General features: G+C 51.0%; 9 protein-coding genes across 9 annotated transcripts; 7 read left to right on the plus strand and 2 right to left on the minus strand.

The window, feature by feature from the left end:
- Nucleotides 1-46: 46 nt before the first annotated feature.
- Nucleotides 47-1,799, plus strand: ALTATR162_LOCUS1264 (uncharacterized protein; the record flags this gene model as incomplete). The annotated part of the gene is made up of 2 exons (XM_043308860.1): nt 47-136; nt 360-1,799. 2 exons carry the CDS (start codon nt 47-49, stop codon nt 1,797-1,799), a joined length of 1,530 nt encoding a protein of 509 aa, XP_043164795.1.
- A 416-nt stretch (nt 1,800-2,215) lies between these two features.
- ALTATR162_LOCUS1265 (uncharacterized protein) lies at nt 2,216-6,039 on the minus strand (the record flags this gene model as incomplete). Its single annotated transcript, XM_043308861.1, has 3 exons — nt 2,216-2,259; nt 2,320-5,833; nt 5,908-6,039. 3 exons carry the CDS (start codon nt 6,037-6,039, stop codon nt 2,216-2,218), a joined length of 3,690 nt encoding a protein of 1,229 aa, XP_043164796.1.
- A 798-nt stretch (nt 6,040-6,837) lies between these two features.
- Nucleotides 6,838-7,901, plus strand: ALTATR162_LOCUS1266 (uncharacterized protein; the record flags this gene model as incomplete). Its single annotated transcript, XM_043308862.1, has 2 exons — nt 6,838-7,758; nt 7,806-7,901. The coding sequence occupies 2 exons, from the start codon at nt 6,838-6,840 to the stop codon at nt 7,899-7,901; spliced, it is 1,017 nt and encodes a 338-aa protein (XP_043164797.1).
- A 626-nt stretch (nt 7,902-8,527) lies between these two features.
- ALTATR162_LOCUS1267 (uncharacterized protein) lies at nt 8,528-9,320 on the plus strand (the record flags this gene model as incomplete). Its single annotated transcript, XM_043308863.1, has 2 exons — nt 8,528-8,769; nt 8,825-9,320. 2 exons carry the CDS (start codon nt 8,528-8,530, stop codon nt 9,318-9,320), a joined length of 738 nt encoding a protein of 245 aa, XP_043164798.1.
- Nucleotides 9,321-9,765: 445 nt separating this feature from the next.
- ALTATR162_LOCUS1268 (uncharacterized protein) lies at nt 9,766-11,049 on the plus strand (the record flags this gene model as incomplete). The annotated part of the gene is made up of 1 exon (XM_043308864.1): nt 9,766-11,049. One exon carries the CDS (start codon nt 9,766-9,768, stop codon nt 11,047-11,049), a length of 1,284 nt encoding a protein of 427 aa, XP_043164799.1.
- A 710-nt stretch (nt 11,050-11,759) lies between these two features.
- On the plus strand, nt 11,760-13,692 carry ALTATR162_LOCUS1269 (uncharacterized protein; the record flags this gene model as incomplete). Its single annotated transcript, XM_043308865.1, has 2 exons — nt 11,760-12,398; nt 12,451-13,692. 2 exons carry the CDS (start codon nt 11,760-11,762, stop codon nt 13,690-13,692), a joined length of 1,881 nt encoding a protein of 626 aa, XP_043164800.1.
- Nucleotides 13,693-16,090: 2,398 nt separating this feature from the next.
- On the plus strand, nt 16,091-16,777 carry ALTATR162_LOCUS1270 (uncharacterized protein; the record flags this gene model as incomplete). The annotated part of the gene is made up of 2 exons (XM_043308866.1): nt 16,091-16,492; nt 16,562-16,777. 2 exons carry the CDS (start codon nt 16,091-16,093, stop codon nt 16,775-16,777), a joined length of 618 nt encoding a protein of 205 aa, XP_043164801.1.
- A 1,223-nt stretch (nt 16,778-18,000) lies between these two features.
- Nucleotides 18,001-19,075, plus strand: ALTATR162_LOCUS1271 (uncharacterized protein; the record flags this gene model as incomplete). Its single annotated transcript, XM_043308867.1, has 2 exons — nt 18,001-18,601; nt 18,666-19,075. 2 exons carry the CDS (start codon nt 18,001-18,003, stop codon nt 19,073-19,075), a joined length of 1,011 nt encoding a protein of 336 aa, XP_043164802.1.
- Nucleotides 19,076-19,294: 219 nt separating this feature from the next.
- ALTATR162_LOCUS1272 (uncharacterized protein) lies at nt 19,295-19,880 on the minus strand (the record flags this gene model as incomplete). Its single annotated transcript, XM_043308868.1, has 2 exons — nt 19,295-19,561; nt 19,629-19,880. The coding sequence occupies 2 exons, from the start codon at nt 19,878-19,880 to the stop codon at nt 19,295-19,297; spliced, it is 519 nt and encodes a 172-aa protein (XP_043164803.1).
- Nucleotides 19,881-20,325: the final 445 nt, after the last annotated feature.

Raw genomic sequence — 20,325 nt, forward strand, 5'->3', positions numbered from 1 at the left:
TTTTCTTTTTCCATTCCTACGTCCAGATCCATTGACAGAGCGCACGATGACTACCTTGATACCGCGGCAGTTCTATTCGCAGGAAGAGCTCGATAAGCTTTATCCAAAAGAGCTTGAATTACAGCTCGTACAGATCGTAAGCACCAATAACGAAGCATCAATTTGTGCTACCACTGACTGAAATACCAGCTACTTCGTCATGGTGAGGTTTCTCAACGCCTCATCGGCGTGTTCGCAAGCCCCACCCGGCCAGTTACTGACGTCTACATCTAGGAGAAAGAAGTCCTGTATCACCTCGCTTCCAAAATGTAGGCGCCTGCATCTGATAATGGCAATGCAATGGTTAATCATACTACTAGACTGGACTCCCACCTTACTGGCCATACTGCAATTCTGCCCGACAACTCACCAGTATAATCCTGAATACCAAGGACTTCTCGAAATGGGATCAGCTCAAATATCGCCGCCGACTGGAAACATTTGGCATGGACGATGGTCCTGTCATTGCATCAGGCCCTCAGGGCGAATTTGATGCCATATGCCAACCTGGTGAACTTACGGATAAGGGCCGTGAGACAACGCTAGCCCTAGGAGAACGCCTTCGCCATCTTTATGTCAATCAGCTCAAGTTCATGCCTCAGCTCATTTCTGATAGCGATATGATCTACCTACGTGCGACGCCTATTCCACGTGCTCTAGAGTCTGTCCAACAGGCCTTCTGGGGCTTTTATCCACCATCAGCACGAACTGCTGACTTCCCCCCACCAACTATTATCCAAAGAACTCCGGCTGATGAGACACTGTTTCCCAACGATGCTAGCTGTAGGCGTTTCGCTCAATTGAGCCGAGCATTTGCGCAACGTGCTGCTGAGCGTTGGAATGACACTGACGACATGCGGTATTTGACCAAGGTCCTTTCGAAGTGGATGCCTGGAGAGCAAAAGGTGGCTGTAGATTCTCACCCCCGGCTTTCAGGTATCATGGACACCCTTAATGCCACCGATGCACACGGTCCAGAGACCAAGCTACCAAAGGAGTTCTATGACCCCAAGGCCCGCTCGATCATCGATAAAATCGCAGTTGAAGAATGGTACCAAGGCTACAACGAGTCGTCCGAGTACCGTATGCTCGGCATTGGCGGCCTAATGGGCGACATCACCTCCCGAATGATCGGCAGCGTCGAGCGCAACGGCAACTCCGGCATTGTAGAAGTCGGAGGCGTAGACGGCAAGTTAGGCAAAGGACGAGGCGGCGAAACCGATATCCGTTTCGCCATGTCCGGATGCCACGACACAACACTAGCCGGTGTTCTCACATCACTCGGTGCCTTTGAAGGCGAGAAATGGCCACCCTTCACCTCCCACATCGCCGTCGAAATGTTCCGCAAGCGAAACCGTACCGATATCCCACAACCACCCGCTCCCACGGAACAGAAACAGAGCCCCACCACCAAAAGCCAAAGCTGGTGGTCCTCCCTCTTCGGCAGCACAAAAACCGCGTCCAACTCGAGCCTGCATCCCGAAGGCATAGCACGCAAACCCATTACCGATCTCACTCCTGCCCAGCGCGATCAACTAAATGACTATTACGTCCGTCTCCGTTACAATGACAAAATCATGCAGATACCTGGTTGCAAAGCTCCCGGAAAACATTTAGAAGGCGACACTACTTTCTGCACGCTGGATGCATTCAAGGCTATTGTGGATAAGTATACGCCGAAGAATTGGAAGGCGGCTTGTACGAGTCGGCTGGATGAACCGGCTTTTCCGGCCAAGGTTGAGCCAGCTGGATATGAGTAGAGGAGGATGGGGATGAATGAACGGTTTGAGGAGAGTGCACGGGAAGGTAGAGATAAACTAGATTGATGAAGCTCGCATTTTCTATTCGTTGAGTGAGAAAGACATTCTTGTCTCAGGTGAAATCGCTAGATTATTCGCACAGAGCTGGTATCGCATGCGCAGGAAACATTTCGTCATACAGTTCCTTTGGGTGTTTATTATATGCCTGTTCCTTAATTGTACACATTTGCTCAAAGTCGCCGCAGATAGCCCTCGGTCTAGTTGGGCGTCACTCATTACACGACTAACCGTGACGACAGAACTCTTATCGCTGACGTACACGTCTAACAACGTGGCCTAGGCCGCCAACAGCGAACTCCAGACTCTAGATAAGTACCGTGATATTACATCTTATAAGCCCTCCTTGCTAGATTTCATCACAGTCTGATCCTCTGAAACCATGGGGAAAGCTCGCAGAGATCTAGAACGCTTGTTAGCATACACGCAACGAGATCATAGCATTCATAAGCATTCCACTAACTCGCAGAAGCCGCATCAACCACCCTATCCGACTGCCGTATGATACCTGTAAAGCGTCCTGTACCACCAGTGAGCAGACCATCAAACTCAACGGCCCGCGCTGCTTCAGCGTCTTCCCAACCAGTCCGCAAATTCCAGCCAGCGTCGAGCGCAGCAAGCTCCGAAGGATCAATCTCCTGCACAATCTCGCCCAAGTGAGTCCACTTGGTACTCAGCATAGCAGGCGAGAGAGCAATTGCTCGCTTATTGAACATGGGATTGCGCAGAATTGCAGCGAGTCCACGAGGATCAATGTCGGATTGATCGAACGACGTATGATTGAGCTTTGCATAGCCGCAAGAGATGAAGTTGATTGTTCGTAGTGAAGTGAGACGATTGCTGTCAGCCTTGGAATAATTGGAGTCAAAGTCGGACAGGTTGGTGCCAGGTGAGATCTGGTCTATAACGTCCACCCAGGAGCCGTCGCGGGGTTGTGCCTTGAGCACCGATTGGGGACTCCCTGGAGCTTGTCCAGCTGCTGGCGCGACAACAGGTGGAGGCTGAGCTTGGCCTGTAGCAATCTGAGTTTGCAACTGATGGATCTGCGTGGCCAGTTGGGCGACGTTGGCAAGGTGCTGAGCAAACGTCTGAGCCTGTTGGGGTTGTTGTGTTTGTGGTTGTGCCAGATCCTGAGCCTGGCCTTGACCCTGAGCTTGCCCTTGAGCTTGGTGGTGATGCTGTTGTCCTTGATCAGTTTGAATTTGTCCAATCTGCTGCTGCAGTTGATTCTGTAAGGCAGCTATGTTGTTGTGTTGGATACCTCCAGCATTGGCCTGTAGATGCTGAAGTTGCATTTGAAGCATCTGGAAATAAGCTTGTAGGAACTGCGGTTGGTTTGGCATGAGTTGTGGACCATGAGTACCAACAGCACCTAATAGTGCGCCCACCCCAAGTGGCGGTATTATGTTCTGGAGTGGTACCGCCTGCTGAGCTACTTGATGTTGGTTGGCGTTGGGTGGACGCAATATAGCCGTAAGTGATATGGAATCAAGTACCAAATTTCGCAGTTTGTGCTGATCATGCAATTTGACGAATTGCAGCAAAGCTAATGGTGTAATCCAACAGTTGTTCAGGACTAGCGACTCAATATGAGGGAATTGGAGCAGACATTCCTTCAGGTGAGCGGCCTCAGTGGAAACTAGCCCTGTGGGATTGAAAGAAGAAGAAGAAGGGTGTGCACGAACTCGCAGATCCATAATAGGAGCAGGAAATAACAGCTTGTTTCTCGCATAGAGTCCCTCGGCATGCTCACCTCCGGTGACAAAACCGACTTTCAAATGACGAATATTCGACCGACAAGCGATGTGATCACGAAGCAGTTCAAAAAGTATACTAATGCTTTGCGTGGGGTTGATCTTTGGCGTGTCAACGAAGCCAGCCTCGTCTTTCTGCACTGTTCGCCAGCCTGGTATCAGCATTATAGTGACGTTGTGGAGGTTGGGCAGTGCGTTCCAGAAGTCCGAGCGGTTTAGCATCGGCAGATAACGATCAGAGAGTCCTGAAATGTTGAGGGAATGTACTGGCAGAAATGTGGTCGGGTTATCGATGATAGAAAGCAAGTACGAAGACATGAAAGCTCGCTGGGCCCATTCAGTTTCTAGCAACCATTCCTTTTGTGCTTTGGTAAGACTGACGGGTATGACAGGGTTTACAAGCTGCGCACCTTCCGACGGCAGTTTGGTCGATGAGAATAGAATACCTGTGGCTGAAGGTGACGGTGTTAACACAAACTGGTCCAGAACATATGGATCATCGAAGCTGGAAGGAACAGGGATGTTGGCAGCATCATAAGGGATTGCTGCGTGTAAAAGCTGAGGATCCAGGTAGGGCATTTGCGGTTGCACGTCTGCTAGCTTATTGGCTCCCTCCAGCTCGGAAATAGACGGTTGTCCGTCAATTCTGTACAACGTGGCCAGCTTGACTTCGCTACCAGCGTTCCGATGACATGTTTCAATATGGTTCCAAAGCTCCTGCTGAGCTTGCGCTCTGCGGTCTGGAATCGCTTTGGTTGTGCCAAAGACCCGGGGAGGTCTATGCAACACACGTGCCCGTATTGATCTGTCAGGTCCATTCAGCCACCCAAGACCACTATCAATGGACAGTGCCAACTCTTTGACTTTGGTAAGCTCGGAGAACGCTGTCTTCATCCGCGGTGTCTCGTCAGCGGCAGTTTCAAGACCAGCGACAGCATCAAAGCGGCGATACTCTTCGTACGGCCAATCGTAGTTGCCCCAAAAGCTTGTCTTTTTCTCTGTAAGCGATTTGATGGGCGGCATGGAGAGTGAGTCTTCATTGACTTCGAAACTCATGCCAAACTTCCTAATGTGTCCACCGAAGCCGCGGAAGACGTCAAGGCCATGACCGTTGTACACTTCGTCTCCGTTTGCGTTCTTCCACGAGTAGCTGGGCTGCTCGCTTCTTACCCTCTTCTTGCCCTTGCAATCCGGCTTTGGCTCTTGTCCCAGCATGCCGTAAATCTCGGTATTGAAAGGAACGACGACTGTCTGGAAGATGACCTGCGAGACATGTTGGTTCAGCTCGCGGCTTACAAGGCGTAGTGCTTTTATGTCATCACGATTAAGGTGGTCCGCAATAAGCTCTACTAATTCAACAGGCAGCTTCCACTCGGGGCGACCAACTGGGATATGGGGAAGAACGTCCTGTTTAGCCTTTGCCGCCTTTTTGCCATTCTTCTTGGATGGCCATTGTTTTAGATCTGGGTCAGGTGCAGGTTGTTTGCCCTCGTCCAGTAAGAAGTATTTGGCAGGTAGTTTTGTCGAACTGCGGCATTCGGGCCAAATGTCGTTCGCTAGAGGATTTGGGCTGACACTGTTGTATAGCATAGCGGCAGTAGCACCCTTGTATTGCAAAGAGCGTGTGATATCCCTTTCGTCTGTACCCTCATAGTTGTCTCGCGAGCGCTTCGGAGGGATGGGCATGGCGCGGCGTAATGCTTGGTAGGCGGGATGGCTCGGGTCGTCTAGAAGTCTCCTGTGAGGAGTTGATGCATGAAATTGCCGGCCGAGTGGTGTGTTTGGTACTTCGTCCCAGTCGTAGTCTGCAAGGCGAATGCGCGCCGGGTGATCGCCGTACTCACTTGCAGGATGGTGAAAGTCTTCTTCAAACGTGTCTAAATCGCCCTCGCCCAACCAGTCGTGTTGCAAAGTAGCCGCGGGGCCTCGCTCGTATATGTCGCCTGAGTCTGAGCCTTCGCCCTCTTGTGTTTGGGGTGTAGTAGTATGTGATGTAGGAACCAAAAGCGAATGTCTGCCGGTTCTTGACTGTCCACGCCGAAGGTAGTTTTCTCTGTGTGCGCGTCCGCGTGAGTATAAGCCTCGGGAGGATGTCGAGGATGTCGAAGGTGTCACCTCCGGGGATGCGTAGTATGGATGAATGGCAGACTGGTAAGCGTTTGATGAGGTGCTCGCGGCTGCTGGATGTGGAGAGGGCGTGGGGCTAGCAAAGATAGTCGAAGGCTGTTACAGGTGAGTATCTAGGCGGGAGCGAAGCGGTGAACGACAGTGGTGAATGCACGTGAAGTTTGACGTACCTGACTTGACGCGTTTACTGAGGACTGAGGACTTGCACCTTTGCTGGACGCAGTTTCGTTGATGGAGCGCAACTGTATTCTCAACCCTTCTGTTTGTTCGGAATTGTTGCGCGTTCTGCCATTATTCGCCATAATATTGCAATCTAATGAGGGCGAGTCCTGGTCGGTAGAAGATGTCTCAGCAGTTCAGGTGGGCGCCGGAGGGTAGGCGAAACAGCGGTAACACAACGCTACGCCCATTAGGCTGGGACGTGAGGCTGTGGTTTGTTGACGTGATTATCTGGGTATCTGTTAGTGAGAGAAGGCGAAGAGGTCAGCAAGCATGTACGTGGTGGACGGTGAGGCTCCGCATGCGGGTGGTCGTTGCATGCTTCAATCACAAGCCCAAGTCTTAGAAGTTGTTCAAGCGGGAGCCGCAAAGCAAACATGCCCCGCGTCATCCCGCCGTGCGAACCATTCCCCAGATCTCCACATTTGCGCCTTGCGCCGCATGTGATTGCGACCCCTAGCAGCCATACCATCTAAGCACTTTCACCTCCAGCATCTCTATCGTTTACGCTTTTCTCAGCACCGCGCACAAGTTGTTATAGCGATCAAGGCTATGTATCGGGCTTGCTGTGTGCCTCCATGGGCAAAGAACAATGTGCACACCGCGACCCCTACTTTCCGAATATCTAATTGCTCCATTACAGAGAATGCGTGTCTAGAAGGCTATGTATAAAACAACAGCCCGTTGTGTGATCAGGCGTGCTGTTGCCAGCCTCACAGACCATCTCTTGATATGCGGATCGCGGAAATCCGCTCCGCAAGGCTCCAACATCACACCTATGTAAACAATCGCTACCAGTAGCATACAACACCCACAACCTCCACAACCTGTGCCCCTGCAAGTCTCAAGTCTTCCACACATATACACGATTCATTAAAACTATGACATTTCCTACTCTCCACTCGCCGATCCTAACCCTCCCGCGCGAGTTGCGCGACGAAATCCTTGGCTACCTGACCCTACCACAATACGTTTATACATCAAGCTCGACCAAAGACACCCAAAACCTTTACAAGACGCGCCAAAGTAAGATAGATACGTATATTGACACACGCATCTACTTGCCTTCCCGTCCACCTGCCAACGTCTTGGCAACGTGTCGACAGCTACGAGAGGAGTGTCTGGAACGGCATCTGCATTGTTTGAACCAAGCGACATTTGCAATATCGCTAAACCCAGAGAAGCGGCCCTTGAGCAATGTTGTGGCCGAACGATTGGGAACCGAATTTGCCGAAGAATCAGAGCGTGCCTGCGACGACGGCACTTTGCGAATTACTTTGGAGATTCAACGACAGATCCGCGGAGCCCACGGTTACTACATTCCGACACGCGAAGACATGTCGCCTCGTTTCCTTGCACTGCTGCCCATAATAGAGAAGACCAAAAAGCTCAGACTGGCCATCTGGCCTGGATACGACTGGTGGAACGGTGGCCCGCAGGTCTTTGTCGACAAGCGCGGGAATACTCGAATCAATCCTGGTGAGGCAGGGAAGCCTAACGCTGCCTCTGTTGCCACCAGTCGGGTGCTTCAATACTTCCCTAATGTCGAAGAACTCAATGTAGATGTGCTCATGCAGGCGTCTGACGGTGGCAGATGGGATCTACCAGATAAGAAATGGGAGAATGTTCAACCTTGGCTAGACGCACCAGTCACTCCTAACATGAGAGAGGCACTGAAGAAGGTTACTAGGAAGCTCACTGGCTTCTGGAAAACATCAGAACCGGAGCCCTTTTACATACAACACGAGACTCGTCAATCGAGCAACACCTGGAAGGTCGACCAGAAGGGCGATATGGGCACTGTGGGTCGTTCAGGTCACGTTCGTATGCTCGTTGCTAATAATTGCAGCCTACAATGAAGTCATTCTGCGATACCGGCAATGAAGGCGACCTGGAATTCCTTCGTTCGCTAGTAGTAGAGGAGTCTTTCGTCCGTAATAACTAGAAACTACCCGGCTGACGTCACGTCGAGACTCCACGCAGGAGCGCCGGAAAATTATTGTGGCTTCATTTCCTTAGTCCCACCGACGTTTATATTGGCTTCATCAAGCATCGGCGAAATGTTTCAGGCGCACGGAATGACTTGTGGAGAACCCTGACTTGCCGGGCAAGGATCCATCGCCTCGGAACACAACCGTCGCCACGCAGAATCGATGCACATCACGAACAGCGCCATATGCGAAGATCTCGCACCTGATCAGTTTCTGGGGTTCTTCCGTCGGTTATATCATCGCTAGAATGCTGTCAAATCCACCAATGTTCCGAATAGCCCTCCCACCTTATTTGGGTGATCGACAAGTCTGCGGCCTGACCATGGGACACCCTGGAGAGGAGTAACGGCTCGTTTCGGAATAGTCGCTTGACATGTACAGTCCTTCGAAACAACGGAGGTAGACTACCATTACAGATACTCCGTGAGCACGTTCTCCTCTTTTTATCTCCTTGGGTCGTATGTATGTTCGATGTTGTACTTAAACCTAATCAAAGCCTACCAAAATACCCAACCCCAAGTTCGACATTCAAATCAACTACTACACTCCTTACTTCTTACTTCTACCACCATCCTTCAACATGAAGTTCAGCGCACTCCTCATCGCCAGCACGGCATCTCTCGCCCTCGCCGTACCCACCGCTACCATCCAGAAGCGTGCGGACTACTGCGGCCAATGGGACAGCACCGTAACCGGTGACTACACCGTCTACAACAACCTCTGGGGACAAGCCGATGCCGACTCCGGCTCCCAGTGCACCGGCGTTGACGGCCTCAGCGGCAGGTCCCTCAAGTGGCACACCTCGTGGTCCTGGACTGGCGGGTACGTCCTCTATCCTTCTGCTACCAAACCCAATACTAACAAACTTCCCTTCCAGTCCCGGACACGTCAAGTCCTACGCCAACGTTGTAACAAAGATCACCCAGAAAGCCCTCTCCTCCATCAAATCCCTTCCCTCAGTCTGGAAGTGGACGTACGCGGGCAGCGATCTCGTCGCAAACGTCTCCTACGACCTCTTCACCTCTTCCAAGGTCGACGGCGACCCAGAGTACGAAATCATGATCTGGGTTGGTGCTCTCGGTGGCGCTGGTCCGATTTCCGCTACGGGAAGCCCCATTGCTACCGTCAACCTCGCTGGCAACAGCTGGAAGTTGTACAACGGCCAGAACGGCCAAATGAACGTCTTCAGCTTTGTCGCTGAGAAGCAGGTCAACAGCTTCAATGGTGATCTGATGACGTTTGTTAACGAGGTGACGAGCAAGCATGGTCTGCCTAAGACCCAGATCTTGACCAGTGTGGGAGCTGGAACTGAGCCTTTCTCGGGTAACAAGGCGAAGCTTACTGTTACCGAGTACAGCTTGAGCCAGAGCTAGATGTGGAGTCATTTTGAGTGCGAGCGAAGATTGAGTAGTTGCTGAGGGGCTACTTCACTGTATATACATTTCGTCTTTTACTCTGCACATACTTCCAAGATTACAATAAGTTCTTCAATACAGACTTTAATCCTACTCCTCCGTGCAATTGCGATCGTGATACCTGCCCAGCTACTGTTTCTCGATCCTGACGTCGAAGTCGCGGGTCGCTTCGAAGGACCGAGGTTCCTGCTCCACGTTACACAACGCAGCCACAATCAGTGTTGCCTAATCCTAGGCGCATTTCGACTGCATCATTGGGGGCCTAAGGGACAAGCTTCAACAAGCTTTAATCAAGCTCTTCGGCCAAGCAGCAGGTGGAAATGAAGGGTTCGTCTCAGTGCTGATCATAAGCTTTTTGTTGGAATTGAAACAAAAACGACCCACATATCAAAGCGATAAAGAGATGGCACCCAAAATCGCGATTATCGGTGCAGGTCCTGGAGGCTGCATGCTCGCACGTCTGCTACTCACTCAATGCGACTGCAGCACCACAATTTTCGAAGCCGAAACCTCAATCAACTACCGTTCGCAAGGCGGCACTTTGGACTTGCGCGCCAGTACAGGCCTCGCTGCAATTAGGTTGGCAGGCTTATGGGACGAGTTCAAAAAGTACGCTCGCTACGATGGCGAGAGCTTACTGGTCACCGACAAGCATCTTACAACATGGTTGAGAAGAGGCGGCCGGAAGACGGCAGACGCGAAAGGAGGTTCGGGAGATGCGCCAGAGATTGATCGTGCGGATATGAGGAAGATGCTAATGGATAGCTTACCTCATGATATTGTTCGCTGGGGCTACAAGCTCTCGCGTGTGGAAGAGTGCAGTACAGGGCTAAGGTTGGTTTTTGCGAATGGCGAGGTTTTGGATGGCTTCGACCTCATCGTAGGTTGCGATGGCGCATTCAGCAAGACACGCAATCTCTTGACGTCGGAGAAGCCATATTACTCTGGGCTAGGTGGCTGGACGATGTATATACCCGATGTCGAGACAGCAGCGCCAGACATCTACAAGCTCGTCAACAGAGGCAGCGTCTTCGTCTACTCGGACGGCAAAACTCTCGCCATACAACAGCTCTCTGATGACTCAATCTACGTTTCTTACTACGGTCAGCATCCAGAAAATTTCACCCAAACATGCGGGTTCGACGCTCAAAGCGACATTGAAGCAGCGAAAGCAGTGCTGAGGAAAGCATTTCATGACTGGCGACCTGAACTCCTCGACGCCATTGAGAAAGCGACAACAGGACTTGTGTGGAGGAACCTATATCAACTCCCCGTAGGCTTCACCTGGCCACACAGATCAGGCGTCACGCTCTTGGGGGACGCAGCGCATGTTATGACGCCGTTTGCGGGCATCGGTGTTAACACGGCTTTTAATGACGCTATGGTTCTCACCAAGCACATCGTGGCGTACAGCTCGTCTACTTCTTCAGATCGAGGTGTCAACCAGGTGGATTCTCTTGGCCAGTATATCGAGAGATATGAGATAGAAATGTTCAGGCATGCACATGCTGCGCAGCGACGCACCGAGGGAGCGAAGAATGCTATGCTGTTCACGCCTGGTGCTCCGCGGACAAGTATTGAGACGTGGGTACTGTGGCAAGCAGGGGATCAGGTGCCGGCATGGTGTCGACCATTACTTGCGGTAGTAGTATACGTAGGATTTTGGGTATACAAGCTCTTCGTGTAGAGGTTGTCTGCGCGAAGTGTGAGAGTTTTGAAATTGTTCGCCGTGTTGCTTCGGAACTGGTCGACAGCTTGTTCCGAAAGAAAACAATGCAGAGTCATGTATTCCGACCTTTGACACCGCTTCCGCTTCCAACCATCACTTATCCTAGATATACCTCGGTAGACACTATCTTTCACCGTTCTCGATCTACAAGTGCACCTTCTACATCGATCCAAGCCAACCCGCGAAGTATTGGCAAGCTTTTCTTACTCTAGAGCAAGGTTATCCGCTCCGGCTCAGATTGACCAATAGGCATAGAGCACCTAGACATGTGCGCCGGCGCCGTACTGCATCTCTACTGTAGCCCAGTCGCTACAGCAAATCAGAAAAGCTGTAATCCTGCTGATGACGAATGACTACCAGGTTGCGACCTCAACTTTGCTACATTGCGATGCTCGCCCCGCTACCATGAATCTCACCATCCCGTGTCTATGCTACAAGCATGGTAGCATGCTTGCTCCACGAGCTGTGATTGGGATATCGCATGCCATGAACTTCTGTTCCTGCAGGCATGACGCAGCAGAGTCGTGAGAATGCATGAGCACAGTTTACTTCGAGCCGGAGAGCTTAAAAATGGCTCAAACTTCTTGGGGGTACAAAAGGCCCGGAGAGCCGGTACATGAAGAATGGCAAGTTTGATCGGCGCCCCTACTTAGCAGCCGTTTGTCAATATGAAGCTTCAATACCTTTCGTTACTGCCGTTGGCATCAATCGCTAGCGCTAGCTGGTCGAAGAACCTCAACTACCGTTCGCCTTCAGAACACCACCCAGCTCTCGGTGTCTCAATTCACAAGGTGGTCAAGAGGAACGACCCAGCGAGCAGCTATGCCGCCTCTAGCTTGAACTTCACCCATGGTGTCGCTTCAGGCGACCCGTACCCCAACAGCGTCATTCTTTGGACCCGTGTCGCACCACAAACCGATAACTCGCAGTCCAACCTTACGGTCACTGGCTACGCACCGCTATTCGACCATGACAACGAGAAGTACGTCCGAGTCTCCAAAGCGCCGGTGTGCGTCGAATACAAGGTCTACGACAACAAGAACTGTTCTACAGTTGTCGATTCTGGAAAAGTGTTCACCAGCTCCGATGTAGACTTTACCGTCAAGGTCGAAGCCAAGAACTTGAAGGCGTACAGCACGTACTACTACCAGTTCAATGTCTGCGGTTCGGAGAACAAGAGTACGCTTGGACGCACAAAGACGACACCGAATGCCGACGACGATATTACGGATGTTAGTCTTGCTGTATACAGTTGTGCAAACTATCCCTTTGGTTTCTTTAATGCTTATGGAAATACTGTTCGAAAGGTACGCTGGGAGGCTGATCATGCTCCTTGATTTAAGCTAATCGTGTGGCTAGGACTCTGTTGACTATGTTGTTCATCTTGGTGATTACATCTATGAGTACAAAAATGGAGACTACGGGTGGGGTAACTCGATCGACCGCATTCCTCAGCCAGACCACGAAATTTTCACTCTTTACGACTACCGAAGGAGGCTTGCCACCTACCGAACTGACCTCGATCTGCTTGCCAGCCACGAGCAGTTCCCATGGATTCCTGTTTGGGATGATCATGAGGTTGCTGATAACACCTGGCGAGACGGCATGTCCGAACTCAACAACACTGAAGACTCCTTCCTCCGCGATGGCGGTGTATCAGTTGACCAGCGCAAGATGAATGCAGTCCGAGCCTACTTCGAATGGATGCCGATCCGTCAAGTCGACATGGACGACAACCTCCGCATCTGGCGTTCCTTCTCCATCGGAAAGCTCGTCGATCTAATGATGCTGGACACCCGCCAATATGACCGTTCCATCACTGATCTCTACTGGAACACAGACTACGTTCACGACATCTCCAACGACGCAGGTCGCTCCTTGATGGGCTCGCGACAAGAAAACTGGTTCTACCGCAGCCTCTCAGAGTCTGCCGAGCGCGGCGCAACATGGCGCATCGTGGGTTCTCAAATCGTCTTCTCGCGCGTCAATCAATCCGCCGCATATGGAGCAGATAACCCATTGAACTACGATGCATGGGATGGGTATCAATCAAACAAGAACCGTACACTTAATCACTTGTACAGCAACAACATCAACAACAACATCTTCCTTGCAGGCGACAGCCACGCATCCTGGGTCAGCGACCTCGTCTGGCTCGACGAAAAGAACTACAGCTCTGCCACAGGTGCGGGAAGCATTGGTGTCGAATTTGCTGGCTCAGCGGTCACATCTCCTTGTCCCTACGGTGCCAACATCAGCCTCGCTACCGCTAACAACTACTCCTCCATCATCCAGTCCGCCAACACTGAACTTCAGTGGCAGGACCTTTACTACCGTGGTTACTTTGAGTTACATTTCACGCACGAGGAGGTTACGGCGAACTTCTTCGGTATGCCGACTGTAGTGAGTCGCAATGGCTGGGAGATTCCTATTGCCAACTTCACGGTTAAGAGTGGGGAGAACCGACTGCAAAGACCTGTTGCAGGAGGAATTGTGGAGAGTGGAAGTCTGAAGGGAGGCAAGACGGTGCAGACTAATCTGACGATTGATACTAACAATGGGACGTGGTTTGTTAGTCACGCGGATTTGGAGGTCTTGTAGAAGGGAGACGTGAATTGAAAAAAAAAAGTTATCTGGGTAGCAGAATCGCACAATGTTTTGGTGACTTCATGGTCAAGTCCACTGAGAGTGCATGCCGCTAATGCAAGCCACCTTGTGTGTAGGTAATCATACGTTTCAGCCTTCCTCACCGCAGTACGTCAAGTATTGAATCGTTGATGCCATCCCTTGAAGTCCTTCAAGATGCTGAACCTTCGATCTAGATGAGCGATCGTGGCTTTTAGTGTGGCACATGCCTTCATTAGACTCGATGCTGGCTTCTGTATAACATGCCTCATCACCGCCTAAAGCGCGTACACCAGTCATGTCTACTCAACAATAACGTCCGTCAAGGAAACACCGAGTTCTTTCTGAATACTGTAGAAATCGTCTGCAGAACCCGCGGTGGTATTGGTTGTGGGATGTGCTGGGTAATTTTGGAGTGACTGTCTGCAAGCACCCTTGAGAAGAAGGCAAGAAGGCAAAGGAAAAAGAATAGATGCAGACCAGAACCATTACACAGCAAACCACCCGACATCATAGGAGCCGGAATTGAGATCTCTGTTTCAGCTGAGGTTGAAATCCCTCCTGTCTTACACTGGTCTTAATAGTCTGTCAGTAATAACATCATTTTCTCTACCCCTCAGAGTCATACTTTACCTTGTGCTCAGTACTCGCTGTATTGGCGGGTATTAGTTCAGGTACGTGTTCTAGAGTGCCATCTCACCTTCCTCCCAATCTCTGTGAGTTTGGAACTGAGCACACGCTTTGCGTGCCGGACTTAGTACTTACACTATTCGAAGAAGAAGAGTACATGTCTTCAACTGTGGCTGCTATCTGGCTTTCTTTCTTGCTTGCTGGGTATACAAGTCGTACTTAGTTTGGCAAGCCATTACAATTGTCCCGCGCGACATCCGAAAGATGCGCATGACTGAGAAATTGCTTGATCGGATGGCTCGGCTTATTCGCCCAGCATTCTCAAGCCTGAGTTTCCGCAGTTCATGTCATGCGCATATGAAAAGATACTCTCAAATGAGAAATATCGCAAACACAAAAGAACCCCAAGCCTGAGGTGCGCTCGGTGTACCACACAACAGGCACATGCACATAATTTGTTCGCCGAAGTGTTTTGACTTTTGAGGGCGCAAATGCTTAGAACTAACAAACAGTGTAGCCTGGGCAGTCAAACCGTCTTGTTGCTAACGTCCCGGTGCCCGGCTTGACGATTCGGTAGCGTGCGGGAAAACGAGTGAGAAAGGCGGAGAAGAAGCCGCCACCAGGAGATCTTGGCAGGCGCCGCCCAATTGATGATGTCATTTCATCTTGGAACCAACGTGCCTTCTTCATCTCAACATTACGAAGAAAGTCTAACAGGTCACAAAGTGCATTCAATAGTGTCGCAAACTTCGATTGTAAGCAGAGTTTGGTGCTTGACCCTGAGCAGATCAGGAGGTGAGCGGCATTCCTCCAGGGTTCCCACGTCACTGCAGCCAAGAGAAACCCAAGAAAGTTCACTAATTCTCTCCGCTGCGGGCAGCAATATCAACATCAATCGAGACCCCGGATCTATTTCAACGTTCTGAGGAAACGATAGCGGCTTACAAGTTACCTTGGGCCCGCATCGAGGGCGACATGAGATAGCGCCTTGGGCACGTCGTCCCTTTGTGTGACGCACAGCCACGCGGGTATGTGCATCATGGCCCAAAAAGGAAGTCTTGGTGAAGGGTTAAGCCTGATCGAGACCTGGGATAAGACTACGGATCTTGCTCTACCCGCACCAAGATAGCTAGGCGATATCTTGGGGGCGATCATAGGCTTGATCGATGCAAGCTCGCCTTACAAAAGCAAGGGATATTCCGTTACCAAGACAGTGGACGGCGGATTTTACGGCACGATTGAGCGTTGTAGTCATTGGACGCGCATACTAGGTTTTCATGGACCTTCACTCTCGTTGGTCGGATTAGCATAGCTGGTAGCTTCCACATCGGGCCTCGCTGCTTCTGTCTAGGCATATTGTCAGCAAATAGAGAATACCAAGGCCGCTACCTATGCTGTCAGTCACGCTTTCCGTATTCTCTGAGAGCTCGGCCATTGCGGTAATTATCTCAAATACATGCTTTAGACTTGGCAAAACCTACAGTGAGGACCTCCCCAAGGCACCAACATGCATCTCCAAGAGTTTACCACCGAGTGAGGGGTACTATGTGTCGCTCACCAATGTCATCGGGTCATGTCAAAGGGGAAATGAAGCTGAGCTTTGGGTGAGGAGTGGAGAGCCGCAAGTGTATAAAGGACCGCACACAATGGCTTCGAGTATTTTCTATCAGCAACTCGCATCTTCCTCACTTCATCCAAACCTACCCTACAACTTCTCGTACTCAAACACCAAACACCATCCACAATGCATTTCACCACTCCCGCCCTTCTCGCTCTCATCTCAACCCCCCTTGCCTTTGCCGCCCCCTCAGGCGGTAAGCGCGACTACAAGACCGACTGCAAGAAAGACTGGGACGCGAAATGGAACTCGCACGACAACTCCTGGAAGAAGAATGAGAAGCTCTTCTACTTCGACGCCGAGTATGTCGTCAAGGCCACCCCAGACCAAGTCATCGCCTCCACCGGCGCCCCTGCACCCGGTCAGCCCGGCGCCAAGGGCCTCTTCAAATACGGCATCAACATTGCTGAGAACACCATCTGCTACAACATCACTCTCAGCGGCGTGACCGGAGAGTACGCGTCCCCTGCGCTTACTGCGACACATATCCACGAAGCTGCTAAGGGCAAGGCTGGACCACCAAGACTTGTAAGTTACTTCCTTTTCCTCCTCACACACCTCAACAATTGATACCATTACTAACACATTCTCGTTCAGGCCTTCCCCAACCCCGCTGGCCCAGATGCGCGCCGTACTTCCGTTGGCTGCCTGAAGGGACCCTTCAAGGTTGGTGTCGTGAACGCGGCCACTGGAAAGGATCAGGCCGACGGCTTCCACGTGAAGCAGATTGTAGCGAACCCCAAGGGTTTCTTCACCGATTCCCACACTGCGCAGTTTTCGTCTGGTGCTGTCAGGGGTCAGCTTGGGTACTAGTGCTTATTGCGAAGCATTGGTAGTGAGAGGGAGTAATTGTTGTGACGTGTAAGACTTAATACGTTGATAGTGTGTAATTTATAAGGAATGAACATTTCTCTTGCGCAAAATTCACATAACGTAGCTCTCTCGATGGTGATTGCACCGTCGGTATTCTGCCTCCTCACATTCTAGCACTGGTGATCACTCATCCTACGTCACCAAGGAAACCGAATTGGAGCCACAATTACGACCTTACGAGCTGGCTGGGAGAGTTGATGAGGACCAATTTTTTAGACTTGGAGCAAGTTGAGATCGTGTGTTCCCCTGAATTTGGAGAAGAGGTGGAATTTGTACAGAGTTTCGAGCAGTTCAGGGTAATTCAGAAACTCAAGGCTGTTGGGGCGACAGTCGTGGTAAGGACGGGGTAGCCTCATACTGCATGACAGCGGTAAATCGCCACTTGGAGTTGGATGTGATCATCGTTAAGATGGGTACTGAAAGATGGTCTGAATTTGTTCAAAAAAATCTGGACAAGGGCTTTCCATCATGTTAAACAGCATGTACTTCCCAAGGGGGATTGTGCTAGGCATTAGACAAACCTAAGAAAGCGAGCTCGTTCGTACAGAATCTCGTGCTTGTGTTAGTATGTACGCAATCCTGATTCTTGTCGACAATTTTCGACCTGGGATGGACATTAATCATAGGTGCGGAGATGGTGGATATGCGATACCGTGCCGTCCGTAGATGAGGACGTCGATGTGGCGGTGTCGCGATGTTGTTAGCAGCTGCGGCGCAAGGCGATCGATCCGTTTCAGGTTGCCTCGTCAAGTCGTATCCGCAAGGCACCAGTATTGATTATCTCACCCTCAGCTGCGTATTCCTGCCTCGCGCATTCTTCCATCTCTTTCCACTTGCACCAACACACATCAAATCATATCGACTCATTGCGCGATCCTGTATCACGCGCGTGCGCACGATTCCACTGTACGAGCGGGCAAACGACGCGGCACCCTTCGGACTCATCCTCTGACCGATCGAGACATCACGCAATTGGACGTCGTCGTATGCGAAGGCAGGACTATTATTTCAGCATCGTGCAGCACCCGTAGACCAACGCGGTTTCGTTGTGCGAGGGAAGCCGGACAGCGCCCCTAGCCTGCTGTTCTTCCTGGGACGGTTTCCGCTAGCGCGTATTGCATACCCGATTGAACGGTACCCCACACGTTACTAGGAGCATCATCATGGCATTCACGTTGATAAAGGCGAACGAGCTGTCGCAATGGCGTACAGGGCTTACAGATCACACGGTCTCTGGCTGGATGACCCTACTCGCACTATTACTCCCCCTGCTGTTCTTTGTCGTCGTAAGGAAGTACCGCAAGATGCAATACCAAAACAAGCAGCCGTTTCCATTCTTGGAACTACCACAAGAGCTCAGGGACATGGTGTATGAATATTTCCTTGATGATCCTGCGTACCCGCCACCAGCACACAACGAATTCCAGCGCTCGAAGCTGGACTGGATGAGACCAGCACGCTGGGCATCTACATCGACGTCTTTGGGTACACGACACGAGAGTAAACGGATATTCCTAGCAAACAAGCAAGTTTACGGAGAATACATGGACATGATCTGCAGACGCAAGACCTTCCACCTCAGTGTCACCCCGCAGACGTATAGGCCTACCACCACCTCCTCTCCATCTCCATTTTCCTCCACAAATTACACCCCAGTATGGGACGTCTCCCCGACCACGCTATCAAAAGTACAAACCTGCTCCCTCAAACTCATCACAACATCCTCCATGCTCGGCGTCACAGACCCCCGCTCCATGACCTCCTGTAAGTAATGTCCCTGTTCGAACTGAATGTGAGACATGTACTAACTTTATACGCTAACTTTTAGCATCCTGGACACTTGGCCGCCGCATGCGCGAACAACTCAAACACATGTCCTCTGTCAAAACCTTCACTCTCGATGCCAAGGCCCTCGGTGATCCTCTCTGGAATCCTCTCTGGATCTGGTATCACGCTTCCCAGTCGCTCAAGCTACTCGGCACGGAGTTCTCAGACACCGTACCGCGGGGTCCACAGCTCACGCAGATTACTTTTAGCCTGGATACGTGGAGTCCAGGGGAGAATTACTTGAAGAGGGATGAGAAGGAAGGTGGGCAGTGGATGTGGTATTGTATGAAGAACCATCTTGTGGTGGCTGATATGGGAGCGGAGATGACTGTTAGGGAGTTTTGTGGGAAATTGTACCAAGAGTGTAGCATCTGTAGAGTAGATGACGAGGAGGATGGGACAGTGATTTGAAGACGATGTATTGACGAGAAGCTGATTTGGGGGTTGAAACATATTGCGGAGCTGTTCCCCTAGAGGTTTGGTGGGGAATAGGACTCCTCCTTGATTGTACTATTATCTCTAGCTTCTGTTTGTAGCATCCTTTGCCTGCGTATGGTATGCGCTCGTTCCTATTCCTAATACTATCCTCATACTATCCTCACACCAACTTTCCGAGAGCATCTCCCATCCTTATTTCTTCTCCTCAAGCATCTCCTTTGCGGGTATTGTCGCAAAACGGCTCATGACCTCGATGTTCTTCTCCTTGCTCATCTTCTCGTCCGTCTTACTTATCTCAGCCAGAATCTTGAAGTAATCAATGTAGAACGCAGGCGTAAACGTGTTGAAGAACTTGGCTTCTTCGTTTGTAGGATTCGAGAATGTATGGGGTGCGCGAATAGGTACAGTAACGTAGTCTCCGACGTGGGCATCGTGTTGGGCCCCATCGGGGGCGTGGAACTGCATTGAGCGTTAATAGTCTAATCTGGTAGAGAAGGATAGCATGGGTGAGAAGGAAGAGACGTACCCGCACCATTCCCTGTGTGACAAGGAAAGTCTCGTCGTGCATTTCGTGCCAGTGTGCTGGTGGCCCCGCCGTGTTGGGGGGTAGCGTGAACTCTGCGGAACCTATGCGGTTGTCTGTTCGTGATCCGTCTTCCATGATTCTGCAGGTAATGTGGCCTAGTTTGAGTATCTCCCCCGACTTAGCAGAAACGAAGTTTATGGGGCGGCGTGGCATCTTCATGCTTGCCATTGCTTGTCGGGCTTCGTCGTCCATGGCGGGCTGGGGTTTTGTAGCGTAAAGTGGTAAGTTTGGGGTTGCTTGTTTTCTTTGCTAGTTTATTTGAAAAGTGTAATTTGAAGTGGCTAACCTGAGAGACTCTACTGCAGATATATAAATTAATGTGGTGGATATGAAGGCGTAAGTATAAGCGCTGGACTTCACTAATGCGGAGAGCCGGCGGAAGCACAAGGGCTTTCAAGTTGCTCGGAAGTCCGCGACATTGGATGAGTGCGGGGAAGCAGGCTAAGACTACAACAAGACAGCAAATATGCATAAGGTGGATTTTAATACGTAAGTGTATAAGACGACGTTGTATCCTCTGAATCTTGATGGAATGTTGCTGCCGTCGGAAGTGAATGCCCCGCGCCTAGCTCAGGGTTGACGCGGGGACATTCCCGTCTCAACGGGCCCGGGCCTTCTCCACGTTCGGCAAGCGTCC

Source organism: Alternaria atra, assembly GCF_907166805.1.
Source record: "Alternaria atra isolate CS162 genome assembly, contig: 21, whole genome shotgun sequence".
In the NCBI taxonomy this organism is placed as follows: Eukaryota; Fungi; Ascomycota; class Dothideomycetes; order Pleosporales; family Pleosporaceae; genus Alternaria; species Alternaria atra.